Source organism: Vicia villosa, unplaced genomic scaffold, assembly GCF_029867415.1.
Source record: "Vicia villosa cultivar HV-30 ecotype Madison, WI unplaced genomic scaffold, Vvil1.0 ctg.003324F_1_1, whole genome shotgun sequence".
Classification (NCBI taxonomy): Eukaryota; Viridiplantae; Streptophyta; class Magnoliopsida; order Fabales; family Fabaceae; genus Vicia; species Vicia villosa.
This window is the reverse complement of record NW_026706175.1, coordinates 73515-95931: the sequence shown is the minus strand read 5'-3', so window position 1 is coordinate 95931 and position 22417 is coordinate 73515. Positions and strand designations below refer to the sequence as shown.

The 22417-nt window shown below is 32.5% G+C and overlaps 1 protein-coding gene across 1 annotated transcript; it reads right to left on the bottom strand.

Moving 5' to 3' along the window:
* Nucleotides 1–2595: 2595 nt before the first annotated feature.
* Nucleotides 2596–4155, bottom strand: LOC131640793 (uncharacterized acetyltransferase At3g50280-like). Its single transcript, XM_058911173.1, has one exon. The coding sequence runs from the start codon at nucleotides 4124–4126 to the stop codon at nucleotides 2780–2782; it is 1347 nt and encodes a 448-aa protein (XP_058767156.1). The 5' UTR covers nucleotides 4127–4155; the 3' UTR covers nucleotides 2596–2779.
* Between the last annotated feature and the right edge of the window lie 18262 nt (nucleotides 4156–22417).

Genomic DNA, 22417 nt, shown 5'->3' with positions numbered 1-22417 from the left:
CAATCAATATTATCACGTATCGTTCATCTATACCATCCGTGTCCGAAACGGTATAGAAAGTTTTACCATATTGTTCAACCAACAATTTCTCAATTGATCAAAGAACACAAATAACATTTATAAACTGATACAAAGTGAATATCAAACACTAAATTCATGTCTAGACTTAGTCTTTGATAGATGATAAAGTTAGGTCAAGATATAAAAGTTGTATTTCACAAACATTTAAACAATAGAAATTCAAGATAAAGCAAACTATATCATCTATATTAATTAATAACTTATTCATATACAATGATCAAAGGAAAAACATACAAAATGAAAGGAAGATCACATCTTGTCTCGACACAAAAGTGGTTTAGCTATCCATTGACATGGTAGCTTTCATAAGAAGGAAGAGGAGAAGATGATCAAGCATCAAAGGTGATCTCACGACTATTGATGCTCCGATTCTTTGATTCAAACTTGATACAATAGTATATTGCTCTTGCAGCTCTCAAAAGTGTCTAACTACACAAAATATCTGAACTCATCTATATATAGAGAAGTAAAAAATCGCAGAGCGTGCGTCGCGCCCTCTAGCGCGCTATCATTAAATGATCAAACTGCCCTAAAGCGTGCGTCGTGCCCTCCTATCCATGTATCACACGCTAACTTCTGCTATAGGCCTTGAAAATGTCCCAGGCCGCGCTAAAGGCGCTGCAAGCGCGCGCCGCGCCACCTGAAGCATGCAGAAATTCTAGTATTTTCTTCTTGAAATCTCTTTCTACTCTCCAAGTTCCCAACCTAAAAGGCAAACCTACAATAAAAATCACCTACAAAATATATTAATAGGAAATATAAACTTGATTAAGTAAACTTCAAATATATGCGAAAAGGAAATAATACGAAAACGCTATAAAACGAATCGAAAGGTACCAAAAACTATAGTACATATTAACACAATTTGGTACCTAATATTTCTACACCCATCAACATGAATCTTTCTCTTCTTCTTTAGAACAACTTCTTTAGTGTAATCGATGTCAAATTCACTTCTTTTTGTTGCATCTTATTCTAGTTCAATTTGTTATTGTGTTCAGTGAAATAGAGATAGTGTGTTGATTAATCTTGTTTTGTTGTTCATGATTAATCAAGCTCATGATATCAATCATGAACCAAGATCAGTTTATCCAGAAATTAAAGAGAACATTGTGTCTGTGTGTGTATGTTCTTCTTTCACATTCAACTAATCCCTTGACTAACACCTTGTGTATTAGAGTGTTTGTGAGATAGCCTGGCACTATTTATCATCTTCATCCTTAGTCATTTTCCAGTGTTGATTACCTTCATCTCTAAAGATTGAGTTTTGAGGGAGACTAGTGGTATATTAGGGTATCTAATGTTTTTGTGTGGTGTTTTGTTGTTTGCAATATTTACTTGGCTATGTAAGCTAATGGTCTTAAACTGAGAAGATAAGTATCCAAAGAGGTTTGAAGCAAGGGTAATAATTATCTCTTTTTTTAATTTCTTCTAGTGGTGGAGGGACTTAGTGATCTTATTAATTAGGTTAAGAGGATCTTTATACTGGTTTTAGAAAATTCTATTTGGACTTAGTTATCTCTCATTTTTAGTATGATGATGATACTATAATCATAGATGAAGCTTTGATCGAGAATATGTGGACTATATAAGCTATAATTAGGGAGTTTGAGCTTGTCTCTAGTTTTCAGGTCAACTTTGCCAAAAGTTGTCTTATTGGTATTAATGTGGACCCTTCCATTTTGGGACTTGGCTAATGACTTCTTGAACTATTATCATCAATCCCTCCTCTTTAAATACATTGCTCTTTCTGTAGACTCTAGTCCTCATTTTTAGGTTTTCTTGGAAAATTTTATTACTCTTATGTTTAGTTGCCTATAAATGGTATTTGGGTAGGTTAGTGGGTTATTCACGTTCTATCTCTAACTTGCTTGCGAATCCTATCCTCTGTCTGACCCAATAGGAGTTCGAGAGTGTGATCTAGTTTTCTTGGGGTATAGTCTTAAGGTGCTCTTAGAGGGTGTTGTTATTTTGATGGTATTTATGGTTCTTGGAGTTGCTGGTCTTAATTCTCTCTGATTTTTATATCTCTCCTCTTGGTTTCTTTTCAACAGGGATCTTTGAGCACTCTTGTGCCATCTTTGTGGATATGATAATTGTTTTGACATCTTTTATTTTGTACTATTATTTGTATCTATATATACATATTATTGACCTTTTAAAACAAAAATTCATGTGTTACAAAGACATAATCAAATTATTTTGACAATTATTTTATTTCATTTACAAAAAAAAACATTATTTAAATTGGTATGCAGTTTCGATTAAGAACAATATGAATTTCGCTAAAAATTAAAACTATTAAATAGGAAAAAAACTCACAAGATTAATATAACATATAATGAAATATTGTATACATGTATTACAATGCTTATAAATATGATAAAATTGAAGTGTCTAGAATATTCTTACCTTTATATATGCAACGTTATAGAAGACAAAGTTATTGATTAAATATACATTAATTTTGAATTAAATATATTTATTAATATGAACTAAATGAACACTACAACAAGACGAAAAAGAAGACAACTCCACATAAAAAACACGAGAAAAAAGCAACAAAATCAATGAAAAACACAAATGAAAAGCTGAAATATATGTGAAAATCACTTATTTAAAAAAAAAGATCAAGGCCAAGATTGATGATTTTAGGTCAAAATTGACTCTCAATCATTATTAGAACTTGAAATCCACATTAGTTGGACACAACATCCATAAACTCGAGATCATTTCCCATTGCTTCTAAAGTTTCATAAGGAAGACACACTTCAATCTCCATACTACCTTCTTCTAAACCTGCAAACACATTAACTTTTCCTTCTCGTTTATCTGCACCACCACTTCGAACCCCCACAGGTTTCCCCCAACCAAAATCATTACCATATACATCAAACCTAGGTGAATAAGCAATCACCAAACAATTATTATGGGACATATCATTAGGTGTAACATAAAAACTCGGTTTTATTAACCATTTTTCATAATGACTTCTTATCTTCTCATCAGTGTGCAAAGCAATCATCTCATTAATCTTCAACGCACCCTTACCAAGCCCACCATCATCCAATAATTCACCCGCTTTCAATGTAGCCAAAAATTCTATTATAGCATTACCAAAATAATTCTCTTGCAAAGGAGGATTCAGTCTTGGTCTAACACTTACATCAACTGAAAAACTCACATCTGTTTGGTTGTCAAGTTTCTGGGAACGTGTAAAAGAACGCCAAATATGAGTTAAAACTGCTTGCAAAGAAGATATTTTCTTTGTACCAGCCTCTAAGTTGGCTCTGAGTTTTAGTTTTGCAATATTCTCTTTTGTGAAATGAAATATTCTTTCAGGTGGATTGAGTTTTTTTCCTTTAAGATTACTTTGTGGCTCTATTGTGAGAGGAAAACGAATCGGACATTCAACACTTTTAGGAAACCAACGTTCAAATATTGGAGTTTTGGATACTTCAAGACAACATCCTCTTGAGATTTTTGCCCACAAATTGTAAAAATTGGAAAACAAATTACCATCACCAGTCACATGGTTGGTTGAGATCCCAAGGAATATGCCATCATCTAGCTCCGTAACTTGGACCGCAAGTAATGGATTTGATGTCCCTTCATAGTTTTTGACTCCATTCATTAAAAAAAGCGAGTGATGAATAGGAGGAAGATGAGTGGGTTTAAGAATATCATCCACACTAATATCTTTTGCTGCAGCGTGAACAAAGAGTGCACCTTCGTTATTGCAGTTGATAGCACAAGAGAAAGTGTTATCTTCATGTTGTGTGATTTTGAGACGACCCGCAAGGATGTAAAAAACATCAAGAGTAGAGGAAAAGGAGTCTTTAAGGTGTTGGATTTGATTTGATATGTCTAAGTTGATTGGATGGCGATAAAGAAAACCCTGTTGGTTATATCCAAATGAGATGAATTGTAGATCCAATGGGTTTAGATCGATTGTATGATCATTTGAGCAATTGGTATTGTGATTTGGTGCATGAATTATGGTGTTGGAAAGAACTTGGACGGAACTCATATCTAAGTGTGACATTGTTCTTCTTGTGTGTGTTAGAGGACTCATTGGAATCTATTTATAGATAAAATAGATATTATAAATAAATATTGAACCGCTGATAATACCGTTTTTCTAATAGTGCCAATTTCACAATGCGATAATATCAGAATCACGAGGATTTAAAATTTAAAATAAAATAAAACAAAACATTGTCGGCAAAATTTTCGATTGTATGACATATATATGTGTTTCTGAGGCAGGCATGTGCAATTTTATCCTGCTACACAATCACGGACCGCAATATATTATTTTCTTTGTAATCTTCTATAAATTAATGACAGTAATATATTAGAATCACTTTCATTGCACATTTTTAATCATTAAATATAGACTATTGAAATTGCTAAATCACGTTATAATTTTCTTTGGTTTTTCATCATCGAAATAATTCGTCCGTTTTAGTATTAAATGGTTTCAACCTTCTTTTGTGAAAATTAAATGTTGATCATTCGTTTTAAGTCTAACCCAAATTACTACTGAACTAACTAACTATACTTTTATTTTACTTTTTATTAATATTTTGACACTAATAGATATATTTTAGACAAATGAGCAAATGCTATTACTACTATTTTAAATATACTTTCTATATAAACAATTCTAAAGTTTCAAATTAACTTATAGCTACTCTACTCACTTCTCTAAATATTTTTAAATTTTAATTTATTATTTTATTTATATTAAATTTTCTTAAAATTGTTTATGATATTGACTATTTTTTATAAAATATTTTTAATAAGTATATCTATAAGAATTATAATTTTATTTTCTTTATTTGGAAAATTGGTATGAGCATTTCAAAGAATAAATTAGTAAAATCGTGAGACTAATAGTTTTAAAAAAAAACAATTTTAGAAAAATAATGTAGACTCTTCTGATATTTAATATTATTAATTAAATTAACAAATCATCTTACCTGAGAATTTCTTACCCGAAAATTGTTATTAAATATAATCACAAAAATATAAAAGAAAATAAAAATATCAAATAAAAATGGTGGAGTAGGGTGTTGAATTTTATTAAGTAAAATCCATTATAGTCAGTAAAAGTTGAATGAATGTGAAATTATTAGATGCAAGAGAGAGAAGCTGATGTAAAATATAAATAAAAAATAAGGATGTTAAATATGTAAACCATTTTAAATAATTTTTTGACATTTAGGGTTAGAACAGCTGAGGCAAAGCCACCGAAACAAGTTCAAGATGATTTGTTACAAGAAAAAGTACATACTAAAGTATGTCCTAAGAGAGACTATAGACAGACATCTTTATAACCATTTATCAACTTCAGCAAAAAAGAAGACACATTTTATTTTTCCTTCGATATTATTTCATCATGATCATTATCACCACTTATTTAAAAGAAATAATAATATGAGACCATTATTACAAAATATACTTTTGGTAATATAATTTTATTAAAAGACTTTTCATCATAATTCTTAATTTTATAAATTTTATAGTGGTCATAGATTAAGGGTTACAAGCTTCAAATCTCAACATCAATATTTTTCCATTTTTTTAAATTAAAAAAGCACATGTCTCTTAACATTTATTGATAAATAAAAATTGAAAAACTTTTAATTACGATTGTTTTAATCAACCATGGTTATATGTGTCATATTTCACTATAGTTGGTTCAAACAACTGCGGTGGAATTATTTTCTGCAAAATTAAAGCATAACAATTACTTTTATTTCGTTCATAACACATATGTCCTAGCTAACCAGACAAGAGCGATAGCGAATGACACAAAGAATATTAGATGGCATGCAGATGAAAGAAAGTGTGATGGAAACATTCGTCATGTAGCTGATTCTTTGCAATAGAAGATAATTGATTCGTTGTTTTCAGATTTTGGCCTTCAGCCAAGACATATTAGGCTTGAGCTTGCCATGGATGGAATGAACCCTTATAGTAATATGAGTACTAACCATACTTTGTGGTATCTTCTTCTCACAATTTATACCTTATCTCGTTGATTGTGCATGAAGCGCAATTATATGTAGTTAAGTATGATGATTTCTGGACCAAAACAACCTAAAAACGACATAAATGTTTATCTAAGTCCATTAATTGAAGATTTTAACACTCTGTGGGAGAAAGTCCTTGACGTTGATGATGCATATTTTGTTGAAAAGTTTCAGATGTGTGCAATGTTATTTTGCATAATCAACGACTTCCTTGCATATGGTAATTTGGTTGGATACAGTGTCAAAGGACATTAAGTGTGTTCTATATGTGAATCTAATATATGTTTTCACCAACTTGAGTTTAGAAAAAAGACTATTTACCTTGGGCATCAGACATTTCTAAACCCAATCATCCTGAATGTAGATTGCAGAAGGCTTTTACTAGAGAGAATGAATTTGAAATCGCTTTTAAACCTTTAACGGACGATGAAGTTTATCATTGACAAGAACAAATTACTATTTTCATTAGAAAGTGTAAAAAAGATCATGTTGAAAGAAATATGGAAAAAGATATTGGTGTTAATTGATATTCCATATTGGTCTAACCTCGATGTAAAACATTGTCTTGATGTGATGCATATAGAGAAAAATGTGTGTGATAGTTTTATAGGAAAACTTATAAACATTCCACACAAGACTAAAGATAGTAAAAATTCCCGTCTAGATATGGTGCAAGATGGCTCCAGAAGAAAGAGGAAAAAGAACTTATTTGCCTCTGACATGTCACACTCTATCTAAAATGGAAAAGAAAATTTCATGTGAATGTTTGCATGGCATCAAAGTTCCTTAAAGTTACCTATCAAACATCAAGAAACTTGTATTAATGAAACATATCAAGCTAACTGGCTTAAAATATCATGATTTTTACGTCTTGATGTAACAACTTCTATCAATGACTATCTGTGGCATCCTTCCAAAAAATAAAAGAGTAATTATTACCGAATTGTGCTTATTCTTCAATGTTATATGTAATAAAGTTCTTGTTTTCAAAAAATAGATGAATTAGAAGATGATGCTACAATAATCTTGTGTCAATTGGAGATGTATTTTTCTCCACTATTTTTTGACATTATGGTTCACTTACTTGTTCATCTAGTAAGAGAAATCAAATTTTATGGTCTAGTTTGTTTAAGTTGGATGTATTCCATAGAGCGATACATGAAGATATTTAAAGGAAATACGACGAATCGTCACCGACCAGAAGCTTCGATCATTGAAAGGTACATCACATTAGAAGTTGTTAAGTTTTGTTCAAACTATTTATTATAAACAGAGTCTATATGAATTCTAAAGTCTCGTCATACTGATAGATATGAAGGTAGAGGTACTCAAGATTAAAATGTTAAGTCAATGGATATGGATGTAGTTCTTCAAGCACATTTCTATATATTGAATAATCTTGATAAAGTTCAACCTTACATAGCTACTCACAAAAGACATATGAAGAAAAAATATTCCCGAATGAGTGACAAGTGGTTGTTGACAGAGCATAACAAAAAATTCATAAGTTGGTTTAATGAAAGAATTTCTAATGATGATAATGCAAATGAGATAATTAAATGTTTGTCGTACATGCCAAAATTTAATGTGGTAACTTGGACTACATATGACATTAGTATTTTTTACTTTTATACAAAAGAAAAAGATGATCGTAGTACAGTGCAAAATAGTTGGGCTATTGTTGTGGTCAAATCCATGTATTTCTCTAGTTCGAAAGATAAGAATCTTATATTGGAATCTAAAGCGTTCTATGGATTCATTGTGGAGATTTTGGAGATTGATTATGTTATTTTTAAAGTGCCTTTATTTAAATGCAAATGAGTTCCCAATAATAATGGTGTAAAAACTAATGAGTTCGAAAGACAACTAATTATTTTAATTGATCATTTAATATAATTATTTTTAAAATATTTTTCTATATAAAAAATTAATTAAAGCCGTTAGATTAATAAAAATCAATGGTTAAGATTATAAGTAACTCTTTTACACTTACTTTTGGAGTAAAAATATCTTCATCTTCTTGAGGAGGGATATTCTTACTCCAAAAGTAAGTGTCGTAGAGTTACTTCAAATCTTAACAATTGATTTTCATTAATCTAACGGCTTTAATCGATCGTTTAATCTAATTATTTTTGGAAAGATTTTTCTATATAAAAAATTAATTAAAGCTGTTAGATTAATGAAAATCAATGGTTAAGATTTTGACTAACTCTTCTATACTTACTTTTGGAGTAAGAATATCCCTCTAAGGATCATTTTTATGCATATTAATTAATATTACCAAAAATATTAATTCATCTATTTTTAAATTTTAATAAAATTAATAATTTATTTTATCAAATTGAATAATATTTAATAGTCGTGCAATCAACTAAGTTTTCATATCAAGGGTCACTATCAGCAAAATTCTATTTTATTTTATTTGACACTTACTATTATTTAAGACACAAAATTCTTATTTTCAAAATTTTCATATTTTTTCTTTCTCCATTTCACGGACCCTTTTTTCTTTTTGTATGGTTATTTAATAAAATTGAGTTTATATTATCATTATTAATTTTACAATTAAATAATTAATTTCAAATTTACATGTATATCTAAATAAAATCTATACCGTATTAAATAATTTTACCCGAGCAGACACACGAGCGTTTTGCTAGTATTTATATTAATGATAGATACACAAAAACTACCAATATTGTCCTTCACATAAAAATTATTAAGGTTAAAATAATAAAAAAATTATTTGACACTTTTTCAACTTTTATTTTTCCCCTATTTCCACTCTTTCCACTTACCATCTCATTTTTTTCACAAATTAAATCCACTATTAATTTTATATTTCTTTCTTTTTTTCATTTCATTCCTTTATCTTTTTATAACCTTCTTATAATTACTAATCTATTTTTGATTTCTATATTTATCAACAACTATGAAGAAGTATAAAAATAAAACAAAAGAACATGGATGAGAATAAATAAATATTTTACATGTTTTATAGTTATTAATTTATTTTTGTTTTCAAATCTATCAACAATGTAAATGAAAAAAAAAAAAAACACACATAAAGAAATAGAAAAATAAAACAAAACAACACATGTGAATACAAACAAATCAAACAACTAAGTTAAAAAAAAAAATTCAAAATTTGAGTATAGATAAATCTAACTCATTTTATTTTTAAAAGGTATCACTATATTTGTAAAACAAAGACATGTTTTCTTTTTTATTTTTTATTAAAAAGTATTATAATATATAATTAGAAAAATTAATTTTATAATTTATTTAATTACCAATAAAACAAAATATTTTTTTTACATTTTTTATGCATATTTAAACTTATTTTCCATTTTACAGGTCACTTTTATTCATATTAATTATTATTAAAAATATTAAATAATATATTTTTAAATTTTAATAAAATTAATAATTTATTTTATCAAATTGGATCAAATTTAATAGTCGTGCAAACAACTAACTTTCCATATCATAAGTCAATGTCAGCAAAATAATTATTTATTTTAATTCACACTTGCTTTTATTTAAGACACAAAATTCTTATTTTTAAATATCAAAATATTCATTTTTGTTCCTTCATTTTACGGGTCTTTTTTTTGTTTCTATTTGTATGTTTATTCAATACAATTGCGTTTAAATTATTATTATTTATTTTACAATTAAATAACTCATTTAAATTTACAATTTATATCTAAATAAAATGTATATCGTATTAAATAAGTTTACTTGTGCGGACGCACATATATTTTGTCAGTTCAAATAGAAGATTTAATTTTTTTACTCTTGTTGATGTTGTGACTATCTTACAATGATAATTTTTTGTAAAGATTATTTGTAGTTATGAAGAAACATAAATATCAAAACTAATCAAGATATTGCAAGAAAGTCAAAAGAAAATGAGTCAAGAATAAAAAAGAAAAAAAAAAGCTTAAACCTACAAGGTATCATTGCACCATACGGGGGCTCTCTATAGAATATTATTGTTTGAACCATATATGGTATCATCGTGCTCTATGAGGGACTCCCTACGTGATGTTATTTCTCATACTCTACGAATATTATTGCACCCTACACGGGACTTCCCCATTGTTTTTTTAATTGTATTGTATCATTACGCCTTACATGATGTAGCGGTGAAATTGGTGAGACTAGAGTTATGGGAAGACTTACCTCATTTTAAACAGAGTCGCCACCGCGCTTTATTATTTTCAAAAAGGAATGGGTGAAAGAGCGAATAAAACCCACAGAAGTTTTTAAAATCAAAACTAATAAACTTATCAGAGTTCTGGCTACGGAGGGTTTGTTATACAAGGGGAAGGTTTTAAGCACCCCTCATATCCATGGGAACCTCTTTGTTTTGTGTTACTATCTTTTGTTTGTTCATTTTTGAAAATCCTATGTGAAAAACTTGTTTGAAATAGTGGGTGGGGATGAGAAGAGAAGTTTTTGAAAGTGAGCTCGATAAGATATCGCATCTTAGGCCTACATACCCCTTAAGTGCAATAGGGAAGTCAGAGCTTCTGTAGTTTATCTTTTAAAAAGAAAAAAGGGGGCCAAAGTGGCCAAAATCTTTTTGGGTGTGAGCTTTAAAATACTCACAAGTTTTTAAAAGAGGGTTAAGCTTTAAAATACTTAACAAGTTTTAAAAAAGGGATTAGGCTTTAAAATACCTAATAAGTTTAAAAGGTTAAGCTTTAAAATACTTAACAGATTTTAAAATAAATCAAAAAGACCAAGCTTTAAAATACAAGGTCAATGGGTTAGGAGAAGTTTCACCGGGAATAATTCTTCTCTTAACACCAAGGTTTCAAAACAAAAAGACCTAGCTTTAACAATACAAGGGTCAATGGACTAAGAATAGTTTCACCAGGAATAATTCTATTCTTAATACCAAGGTTTCAAAACAAAAGGGTTTTGGTTAAATTTTAACAATAATAAACCATAAACAAGTGAAAAGCTTTGACAATACTTAACACAAAAATAAAAGAGATTGGAAAAGAATTTAAGTACCTTGACAATTTAGTCAATATCATTCCCATCCTTTTGGACAAAACAACAAACTCAAGCAATTAACAATGAATACCTCAAGTGTGTATGTGATATCTTGTGGCACAAGAACAAACAAGTGAGTATGATAATCAATAATTAAAGAAGATGGATGTATCTAAATCCTAGGATTCAAACTCATGTATGAATGATGAATGATTAGTATGATGCATAAACATGGGATTAGATAAACAAAACATATGAGAGAAGATAATTAAATAAAAATTAAGTACAAGGCATGGATTAAAAGTGTTGTGAAAAACGATACCAATAACAAAGTATAATAGGGAATTAGGGAAGAGAATAAGAACACAAGAATTGGTTATAACTGCTATTCTTTTACTTTCTCTTAAAACAAGATTACAAGTTTACAAGAATAACAAATAACCTCTCTCACCCTAAATTAGGATTTGCAGCTTAGCAATGATGAGAGACTAGTATGCTATTTATAATAAAACCTAACATACTAACTAATGGGCTTTTTCAGCAAGGTCCATTACACAAGCCAACTTAATAAACAAGCTAACTTAACAAATTAGGGTTTAAACACTAAAACCTAATTTAACATGCTAACAACCCTAGCATCTTCGACACAAGCATGTGAACAACCTTCGACATCATGCTTAACCCTGTCGAACCAAGAAGCTACCCTTCGGCCATACTAGAGTTCGATCCAATATCTCACAAATCTCCACCTTGGATCTAACTCTACAACATCAAGGGAACACACTAGCTTTCTTCATGCAGCTTTATCAACTGCATACAGTGGAAAAACTTGCAACTCGGCAATGTCTTGGTGATCATATCAGCAGCATTGTCTTCAGTCGAAACCTTCAGCACTTGGACTTCTCCACGCTCGATTACTCCTCTGACGAAATGCAGCCTCACATCAATGTGCTTAGTTCGCTCATGATAGGCTGAATTCTTCGACAGGTGTATTGCACTCTGACTATCACATTTAACAGTGATACTTCGACCTTGAAGTTTCAGCTCCTTTGCAAAACCTTCAAGCCACAATGCTTCTTTCACAGCTTCAGTGAGAGCAATATATTCCGCTTCAGTGGTTGATAGAGCAACAACCTTCTGAAGAGTTGCTTTCCAACTAATTGCTGTGCCAAACATAGTGAAAACATATCCAGAAATAGACTTTCTAGAATCCATACAACCTGCATAATCAGAGTCGACATATCCTTCTATTACTGCTTTACTATCTTCACCCAAGGCTCCACCATAAATTAGGACTCTATTCAGAGACCCATTTATGTACCTTAAAATCCACTTCAATGCTTGCCAGTGAGCCTTTCCAGGATTCGCCATGTACCTGCTTACAAGACTGACTGCGTAAGCTATGTCGGGTCTAGTACAGACCATAGCATACATCAAAGAACCAACTATATTAGCATATGGGATGTTATTCATATAGGCTCTTTCGACATCAGTACTGGGACACTGATCAATACTCAGCTTGAATTGAGGGTTTGTTGGAGTCACAACTGGCTTCGAATTCAACATACCAAACTTTTCAAGAATCTTCCGTAGATATGCCTCTTGAGATAGACATAACTTCGACTTCTTTCTATCTCTTCGAATGTCAATTCCAAGAATCCTGGAAGCAGCTCCCAGATCCTTCATATCGAACTCCTTATTGAGTTCAGCCTTCACCCTCATCACATCTTCAACATTGTTGCTTGCTATGAGAATATCATCCACATAAAGCAACAAAATAACAAATGAATTACCAGGTCTAAATCTGAAGTAAACGCAGTGGTCGAACTGACTTCTAATGAAACTTATGCGTGCCATGAACTTGTCGAATCTCCTATTCCACTGTCGAGGAGATTGTTTCAGCCCATACAAAGATCTCTTTAACTTGCACACATAATCTTCCTTCCCCTTTTCGACATACCCTTCAGGTTGCCTCATCAGGATCGTTTCATCTAGATCACCATACAAGAACGCAGTCTTCACATCCATCTGTTCCAGTTCAAGATCGAACTGTGCCACCATGGCAAGCAACATTCGAATGGACCTATGCTTCACAACAGGAGAAAACACATCATTGAAGTCGACACCTTCTTTCTGAGTGAAACCCCTTGCAACTAACCTTGCCTTGTATCTTTTCGACGTCACTCCTTCAATTCCTTCCTTAACTTTGAAAATCCATTTACAGCTGACTAACCTTGCCCCAACAGGTTTCTTGATCAGTTCCCAAGTATGATTATCATGAAGAGATTTCATCTCATCATCCATGGCCTTCAGCCATTCAGTCTTATTTCGACTCCTCATAACTTCCTTATAGTCTCTAGGTTCTTCGTCTAGAACCTCACTTGCAGAGATTAAGGCATAAGCTATAAGATCTGCATATCCAAGTCTTTGAGGTGGCTTGATGACTCTTCTCGACCTATCTCTCGACAATAGGTAGTCATCGTCAGTTTCCTCAACTTCAGCATCTTCTGCTTCTTCTTTGACTTCATCTGGGATATGCAATTCACCATCAACATGCTCCACCTCAACAGGAATCTCTACCTGTTCCAGCTCTTCGTCAGATGTTTCTGTACTTCGACCAACATCATCAGTTTTCTTAAAAGCCATTTTAGCTTCATTAAAAACTACATCTCGACTGGTGATACACCTCCTGTGACCTGGCTCTAGGCACCATAGCCTATAAGATTTGACTCCTTCAGGGTATCCCATGAACATGCATTTCAGAGCTCTAGGTTCGACCTTGTCTTGCCTAATGTGAGCATAGGCTACGCAGCCAAATACTCTCAGTTTGTCGAGATCTGGTGGATGTCCCGACCAAACTTCTTTAGGTGTCTTCATATCTAACGCTGTCGAAGGACATCTGTTTATCAGATATGTTGCTGTCGAAACAGCCTCAGCCCAGAACACCTTTGTTAACCCCGCACTAGTCAACATGCATCTGACTCTCTCCAAAATAGTTCGATTAAACCTTTCAGCCAAACCATTTTGCTGTGGAGTACCTGCAGTAGTTCTATGCCTTGCAATACCAGAGGCAGCACAAAAACTGTCGAATGCCTCATTGCAAAATTCAAGGCCATTGTCGGTTCTCAACCTCTTGACCTTTCTGCCAGTCTGATTTTCAACCAGAGTCTTCCAACTTTTGAAATTCTCAAAAGTTTCATCCTTAGTCTTCTGGATGAATACCCATAATTTTCTGGAATAATCATCTACTATGGATAGAAAATACCTTGCTCCTGAATGTGATGGACACCTTGCAGGCCCCCAAAGATCAGCATGGATGTAATCAAGGGATCCATGTGTTCTTTGTTTGCCTTTGTTGAACTTCACTCTGCAAGATTTTCCAAGTACACAGGGTTCACAAAACTTCAGCTTTTCGATTTTGTCTCCACCAAGCAGATTTTGTTTCCCTAATTCGACCAGACCCCTTTCACTGACATGGCCCAATCTCATGTGCCAGATTTCTGTCTTCGACAAAGGTTTCGTGGATACAACATTTGTCGAACCACTTACAACTTCAGCCTCAAGGGTATACAAGCCTTGTTTCTTCACGCCTCTCAAGACTTCCTTCGAACCCTTCATGACTCTTAGGATACTTTTCTCTCCTTGGAAAACATATCCTTTCTTGTCGAATTCACCAAGAGAAAGCAGATTTCTCTTCAAATCAGGAACATACCTGACTTCAGTCAACAACCTTATTGACTCATCATGGAGCTTGAATCTCACAGATCCAACACCTGCAATCTTGCAAGCCTTGTTGTTTCCCAGCAATACTGATCCACCATCTTGATCACATAATTCCTCGAACAAGTCTTTGTTTGGAGTCATGTGCCAAGTGCAACCTGAATCCATAATCCACTCCTTCTTAGAGTCACTGCTTGAAACCACAAGAACATCAGATGATTCGAAATCATCTTGAACAATGGCAGCGTTGCCATTATCCTTACCTCCATGATACTTCAAGCGTTCAGGGCACACCTTTCTTGTGTGACCCTCCTTCTTACAATGGTAGCATCGAATGCCAGATGCTTCGCCACTGTAAGTCTTCGACTGACTTTTGCCTTTCTTCTTGTCGAACTTACCATCCTTTCGTAAGAGTTTTCCTTTAACGGCCAAACCTTCGCCAACAGTCGAAGGTTTATGCTCCTTTCGTTCATTCAAGTCCTTAGAGTACAAGGCTGATTGAACTTCTTCAAACGTCAGGGACTCCCTTCCATACAGGAGAGTTTCTTTGAAGTGAGCATGTGATCGAGGCAAAGAACACAATAGTAACAGCGCTTGATCTTCATCATCGATCTTCACATCAATATTTTCAAGATCAAGAATCAGCTTGTTGAACATATCCAACTGCTCAGCCAATACTTTGTCTTCAATCATCTTGAATGAATACAAAGCTTGCTTCAGGTAGAGTCGATTTACCAGCGATTTGGTCATATACAAACTTTCAAGTTTCACCCATAACCCTGATGCCGTCGTCTCCTTTGATACCTGCCGGAGAACCTTATCACCAAGGCTCAACAAAATTGCGCTGTGTGCTTTCTCGATCATATTTGTCTTCTCCGCTGCCGTCAATTCTGCATTCATGGCTGCCTCTCCCTTCAACGCTTCCAAACAACCCTGCTGAACCAGTAGGGCTTTCATCTTCAAGCGCCACAGACCGAAATCATTCACTCCGGTGAACTTTTCAATCTCATACTTTGTTGAAGGCATCTTCTCCACGCTCACCGCACCAATTTGTTGTGAAAAACGATACCAATAACAAAGTATAATAGGGAATTAGGGAAGAGAATAAGAACACAAGAATTGGTTATAACTGCTATTCTTTTACTTTCTCTTAAAACAAGATTACAAGTTTACAAGAATAACAAATAACCTCTCTCACCCTAAATTAGGATTTGCAGCTTAGCAATGATGAGAGACTAGTATGCTATTTATAATAAAACCTAACATACTAACTAATGGGCTTTTTCAGCAAGGTCCATTACACAAGCCAACTTAATAAACAAGCTAACTTAACAAATTAGGGTTTAAACACTAAAACCTAATTTAACATGCTAACAACCCTAGCATCTTCGACACAAGCATGTGAACAACCTTCGACATCATGCTTAACCCTATCGAACCAAGAAGCTACCCTTCGGCCATACTAGAGTTCGATCCAATATCTCACAAAAAGAAATCAAAAAGTATGTACAAATACAAATAAACATGGATAGACAAAGATCAACATGTTGCAAATTTTTTGGTTAGAGTTTTAAACCTAAGGTTTTTGGAACTATGGTTTTCAAATTAGGGTTTTAAAACAAACTCCTAAACCTAATTGATTTTAATTGTTAAATACCAATTTCTTTAAGAGAAATGGTCTAAGGGTGCATGAAGAAGTCAAAGACATTCTATTCTAACCCTAAACAAGTATTAACAAAACATTCATAAAGTCCTACAAAAGAAATAATCAAAACAAATGATTTTTTGGTTGATTTTTCAATATAAAAGGACATGTTTTTGATTAATTTTTAAATGATCATAAAATAAATATTTTTTGGGATTTTTTAACATGGTATTAAAATACACAAATTAAATAAAACACACAAAAAAGAAGGGATTAAAAATATTAATTTACCTATTTTTTATGATTTTTCAAAGTTTTATAGAAAACTAAAGAAATAAGTGATAAAAAAGAAATGGGGTGTGGCCATAAGGGCTTGAACTCACGCCCTCTCACTTAATGCACAAAACAACTACCAGATGGGCTGCACGCATGTGGTGATAAGAGGATGATCCCAGTTCATAATATATGAAAGCTATTTGAAATGAGAAAAATGAAAAATAAACAAAAAGTCTGGGGCGAGGGGGATTCGAACCCCAGATTTAGAGGTCAAAGGCGCTTTGAGTGGGAGAATGGTAACCAAGTGAGCTGTAACGATGTAGTCATTACTGAATCAACTTCAATTGATTATATTTTAAATTAATACCTAAATGGAATTTTTCCAACTTCATCTCCTACCTTCATCAACAACGACGAACAACAACAACACTACCATGGCGCCAAATTCAAGCTTTGTTATTTCTTGATCAATTTTAAAAAAGTAAAACATTGCCTTGATCAGAATTCAACCACGATTTCAACCATGTAATTAACATAAATTAAAACTCATTCAAACTCTTGAATTTTTCAGAAATGCGTAAGAACCCTAAAATTGATTTTTAAAATTAAACTCTTGAAGTAATCAATCAAGCCCTAAAACCTTAGGGCTATTAATCCCTACATGATTCTAAGCAGAATGACAACAAGTTTCAATCAAAACAATGCTTAAACAAGTATGCACGAAATCAAGAAATGTACCTTTAAAACTGGAGATCAAACTCCTACTTGGAGTGATTCTGGAAGTGTAGCAACTATCTGGATACCTTCAGTGATGCTTAATGAGGCTTTCTGGGTAGCTAGAACACCTTGATCACGACTCTCTCTCCAAACACAAATCCACCTACAAGACAAAAAAGTTATGGCTAGAACACTTGGTTATAGTTGTTACAGATCTGAAACAGGGACCTGGATAGCTTCTATATATGATATAGAAGGTATCTGAAGTGAAAGGCCAAGAAACGCACGAGCAAAATGAAAATTCCAAACTTTGGTTCAAAGAGACTTTTTTGTGAGATTTTGAATGGTGATTTTCTGTTTGGGGCTTTTGGCAGGTGTTTAGAGGTTATGGATAGCTTCTATATGATTAATAGAAACTATTGGAAAGGCTATTTTGAATGGTAAGTGTTTGGTTTGTGTTTTGGCTAGTGATGAGCTTAGATGAAGCTTTAATGGAGGTAAAATTGTGATTTTTGGTTAGAGGCTTTTTGGTAGGTTAAGGAAGGTATGGACAACTTCTAAATGGTATTTATAAGTTGTTAAAACTCTTGTTTGACACCCAGAACTCTTAGAACTCAGAATCACTATCAAAGTGCAAAGATGGAAAAAAGGAGAATTTCAAGTGAGGTATGACTTGGAGAATTCTGGTGTATTTGATCAAGGGAGTGATACCCTCTATTTATAGGAAAGATTTATGGGTTGTGGAGAGAAAAAACTCAGAAGTTTGAAGCTCACATGTGACCTTGTACCATGTTGCTTATTTGTGAAGTTATGTGAATTTTGGTTTTCCATGGAAGGTACAAACTTTAAGCATGCTTGCTATGACTTTGATCTGAACATTAGAGGCTTGCTTGTGGAATTTAAATTGCTTTTGCTGCAAAGGGAACAAGTTTAGAGGCTCAATGTAAGAGTGGTTGAGTTAAAGCCTCTTTTTCAAAATGAAAGTGTGATCTTTATGCTTAAAATGGAATGATTCAATGGTTAATGGCTTAAGCACTTGAATCATAGCCCTAAAGAGTGTAATATTCTGATTATGGCCTCTTAAACAAGTTAGAGGGGCTGTACTTTGAAGATTCTTTCAGATTTTGAACAAATTCAAACTTGTTCTTCATGTTCTTCATCATTCTTCAAGTGTTCATGGTGGCATATTGACAAAATCATATCTCCTTGATCAAGCCAAGAAATTTCATGCTATTTATCTCTTTGAAAGCCCTTGCCACATACTTCAAATTAGTAGTTGAAAGTTTCCTCAAACTCCTTTTGGATCATTGAGAAAAATGGTCATAAAGTTAAGAAAAAATCCAAGTAAAATACTTGAAAAAATTTCTAAGTCTTTGAAAATTATCTTCTTAATTCCATATCTCTCAAAATACTCATTTTTTGAAAAAAGTTCCAATGTGATAAGTTGTTTGTTTTGCCAAGATCTACAACTTTCATTTTGGGAGATTTTTGAGTGTGTAAGCAAAATTTTGAGATCCATGAATTAGGTCAAAATACACTAAAAAACCCTAATTTGACTTTTTGTTGATTTTTTTATTCTTGATGAATTCTTTGAATTTTCTTTGATCAAATCTCTTAAATATCCATATGATGATGATTTGGATCCTTAAAAGTCCATAGTTGACTATTTTTCTCAAAAGTCAAAGGTTGACTTGCATAGTTGACTTTTCCAAATGAACTGCAGTTTTGTGATTTCCAAATGAATCAAGCTCTCCTTTTCAAATGGATGATATGGATGGACTATAATGTTGATTTTGATGCCCTTGAATCATATTTTGAGTCTTGGAACTATCTCCTGATTAAAAGTCAACCCTCTAATGAAATTAGGTCAAAAACCCTAATTGGAGCTTCTGATGAACTTGGAGGTGATTGATCTTGCATTGACCCATATTTGGACCTTGGTATTGATTATGGAGTCCCTTGAATCATAGAATAATGTTGAATTTCTTTGTGAGCCTCAAAACCCTAGTTTCTCGATTTCTTCTTGATCAGTCTCCTGTCTTAGGACACAAGGAACAAACAACAATTTTTTTTGTATTTTTGGTTAGCCAATGATAAATGCATGATGATTATAATGACAATGATGGTCCTAATATTTAAGATATGGTGGGATCTCAGTGGTCAAAAATTGGGGTGCAACACAGGGGACTCCCTACTGAGCAACATTGCTTGAACCTTACAGTGAATTCCTGTTCCCAAGGAGGAACCTACAAGGTATTATTGCTTAAAATCTATAGAGTATTATTGCATCATACGAGGTATTACTGCTTGAACCCTATGAGGGACTCTATACAAGATATTTTTGCTTGAACCCAAGAAGGCATCCTTGCACTCTATAGGATATTATTAATTGAACCTACGGGGTATTAGTGGTTCCTACTATTGGGACTCCCTTTGAGGTACTATTGCTTAAATCATACGTAGTATCATTATGCCCTACAATGTATTATTGCTTGAATCCTACATGGTATCATTGCGCCCTATAGGGTATTATTGCTTAAACCTAACAAATTATTTTTGCTCGAACTCCGTAGGGTTGTAATTCACCTACGTGGAAGAAGCCAACATTATTTTCACTACGATAGAAGTGGAAACGATGGGATACCATTTCCTTGGGTGTTCAAAGGTGAAAAGTCTTTGGATGATGGTTTTTCGTTGGCTTGAGGTTGATTTTGAAGCTCTCTTTACCTTGATAACGAACATGGACAATGCATCCGGGGAGGAGCTTTTGGAATTTCTTTCCAGTTTTTTGGTAAGGGACTTTAATATGGGTTATTTTGCTTTTCTTTGGCTTTTGGTTTGTTGGTGTATTTGGGTTAGTCGGAACAATTTAGTTTTTAACAATGTCGTTTGGAATGAGTTGGATATATTCTCTTTTGTTACATCTCTTGGATGGGATTGATTTTCTATTCTTGCTAAAGGTAGTGACGATTTTTCGAAGGACATTTGGTTATCAAAACCTTCTTTATACCTTGGCTTGTAGTAGGTTGTATTGGTTTCTTTAGGTGTGTTTTTTTTCTCCCGCCTTGTGTGGCTTGGGTTTCCTTTTGGTTCTTTTTGTATTGGGTTGCACCCCTTCTGCTTATAATACAAGTGTTTATCAGAAAAAAATATTTATACATGTTTTATTGCTTGGATCTAACTTGTTGTGTCCCATAACATTAAAGACAAGTGCAAAGTTATAATAAGTAAGTTGTAATATGATTTTGAGATAGATATTGTAAAAATCATAACAAAGTTAAATAATGATATATATATATATATATATATATATATATATATATATATATATATATATATATATATATATATATATAATTGTTAATTAAAATAAAATAACTATCGTGTTGATAGTGCCTCGTAATAAAAATAAAAAATTTGACATTTGGAGATAAGAATTGTGTTTCAAATAAAGGCAATGGTTAATTAAAACAAAATATGTATTTTATTGATAATGCCCCGTGAAAAAAATAAAATTTTGACATTTGAAAATAAGAATTTTGTGTCTCAACTAAAGACAATTGTTAATTAAAATAAAAAAAGTATTTTGTTGATAGTGGCCCGTCAGTAAAGTAGACATTTTGACATTTGAAAATAATTTTTTTTTAATAATTATGAATAATTTTTAATAATCATAAAATATTATGTTTTCGGTTGAGTAAATTTTTACGTGTTCCTCTTCGTTCTATCAAAAAAAAAATTAATTAATTTATGGTTAGAAAAATAAAAAACGAAACAGAAAATTGAGGGAGAAAAAAAATTAAAATAAAAATTGTGATGTGTGTATAGTGTTTAATAGAGAGAGTGAAAAATATAATTAATTTAATTTGAAAAACGAGGGAAAATATAATTTAAAATGAGAAAGTGATTTTGTATTGCCAAGTGTCAACACTTTATTGAATAGAGAGTATGATTATATTGATCTTTATGTAAATACTCATCTACCTTTTTTGCTTTGTAAATTTTGAAAGAGTGAAGGACATTTTGGGTAGAATGGTGGCATCTTCTATTAATAGCTAGATAGTAGATAAGAAAATTATATGTTCCAGAAAAGACCAAAATGCCCTGCTTGCTCACAAATTTGCCACATAGATAGCTTAATCATCTCCTAAGCAGTTTGTTGAAAGAATGTGTTTTCCTTCTATACTACAAAAACCAAAAGCTATTTTTTTGGTTCTTTTATGTAATATTATTTTTTATTCACCCTGAAGTGTGGGCCCATGCCCCCTAACTAATAATACTATATAGGGTTAAATATGTTTTTGGTCCCTATAAATAACCCAAAATCTTGTTTTAGTCCCTATAACATTTTCGTTCAAAGAATGATCCTCATAAAGTTTTCCGTCTCTAATTTTGGTCCTTGCCGTCAACTTTCATTAACGGAAGTTGACGTGGCACGCCACGTGGAAAATAGCTTGGCAAAAATTTAAAACGCATTAGATTGAGGGGGTTTTAAACCTCCTCTAAATAAACTCAGAAAATTTTAGGAACAAAATTCTCACAGACATTTCATCAAACACCTTAGATGCACCATTTAAAATTGCAAATTCATTAACAAATTCCATTAAAGCCTTGACAAATTCAAACCTGTAAACAATATAAACTGAACCATCAGCCAAAAATTAGTAGAGACATGGTCATGCTAACTGGCGTCAACTTCCCAAAGTTGCAGGTGTAAATTTTGTAATTAATTTAGTATTAGTCAACTACAATATTTATTAGAAAATATTGCCCATAAGTGGCCAAAAATAAAATAAAAAACTAAAAATTAAAGACAAATTAATCATGTAGCAATTTAAAGTCATAGTTTAGACCCAAACTCACTATAAAAGGAATGTGAAATAGTTTAGCTACGGAAGCTCAACCAGCATGCAAGAAACCTCACCTC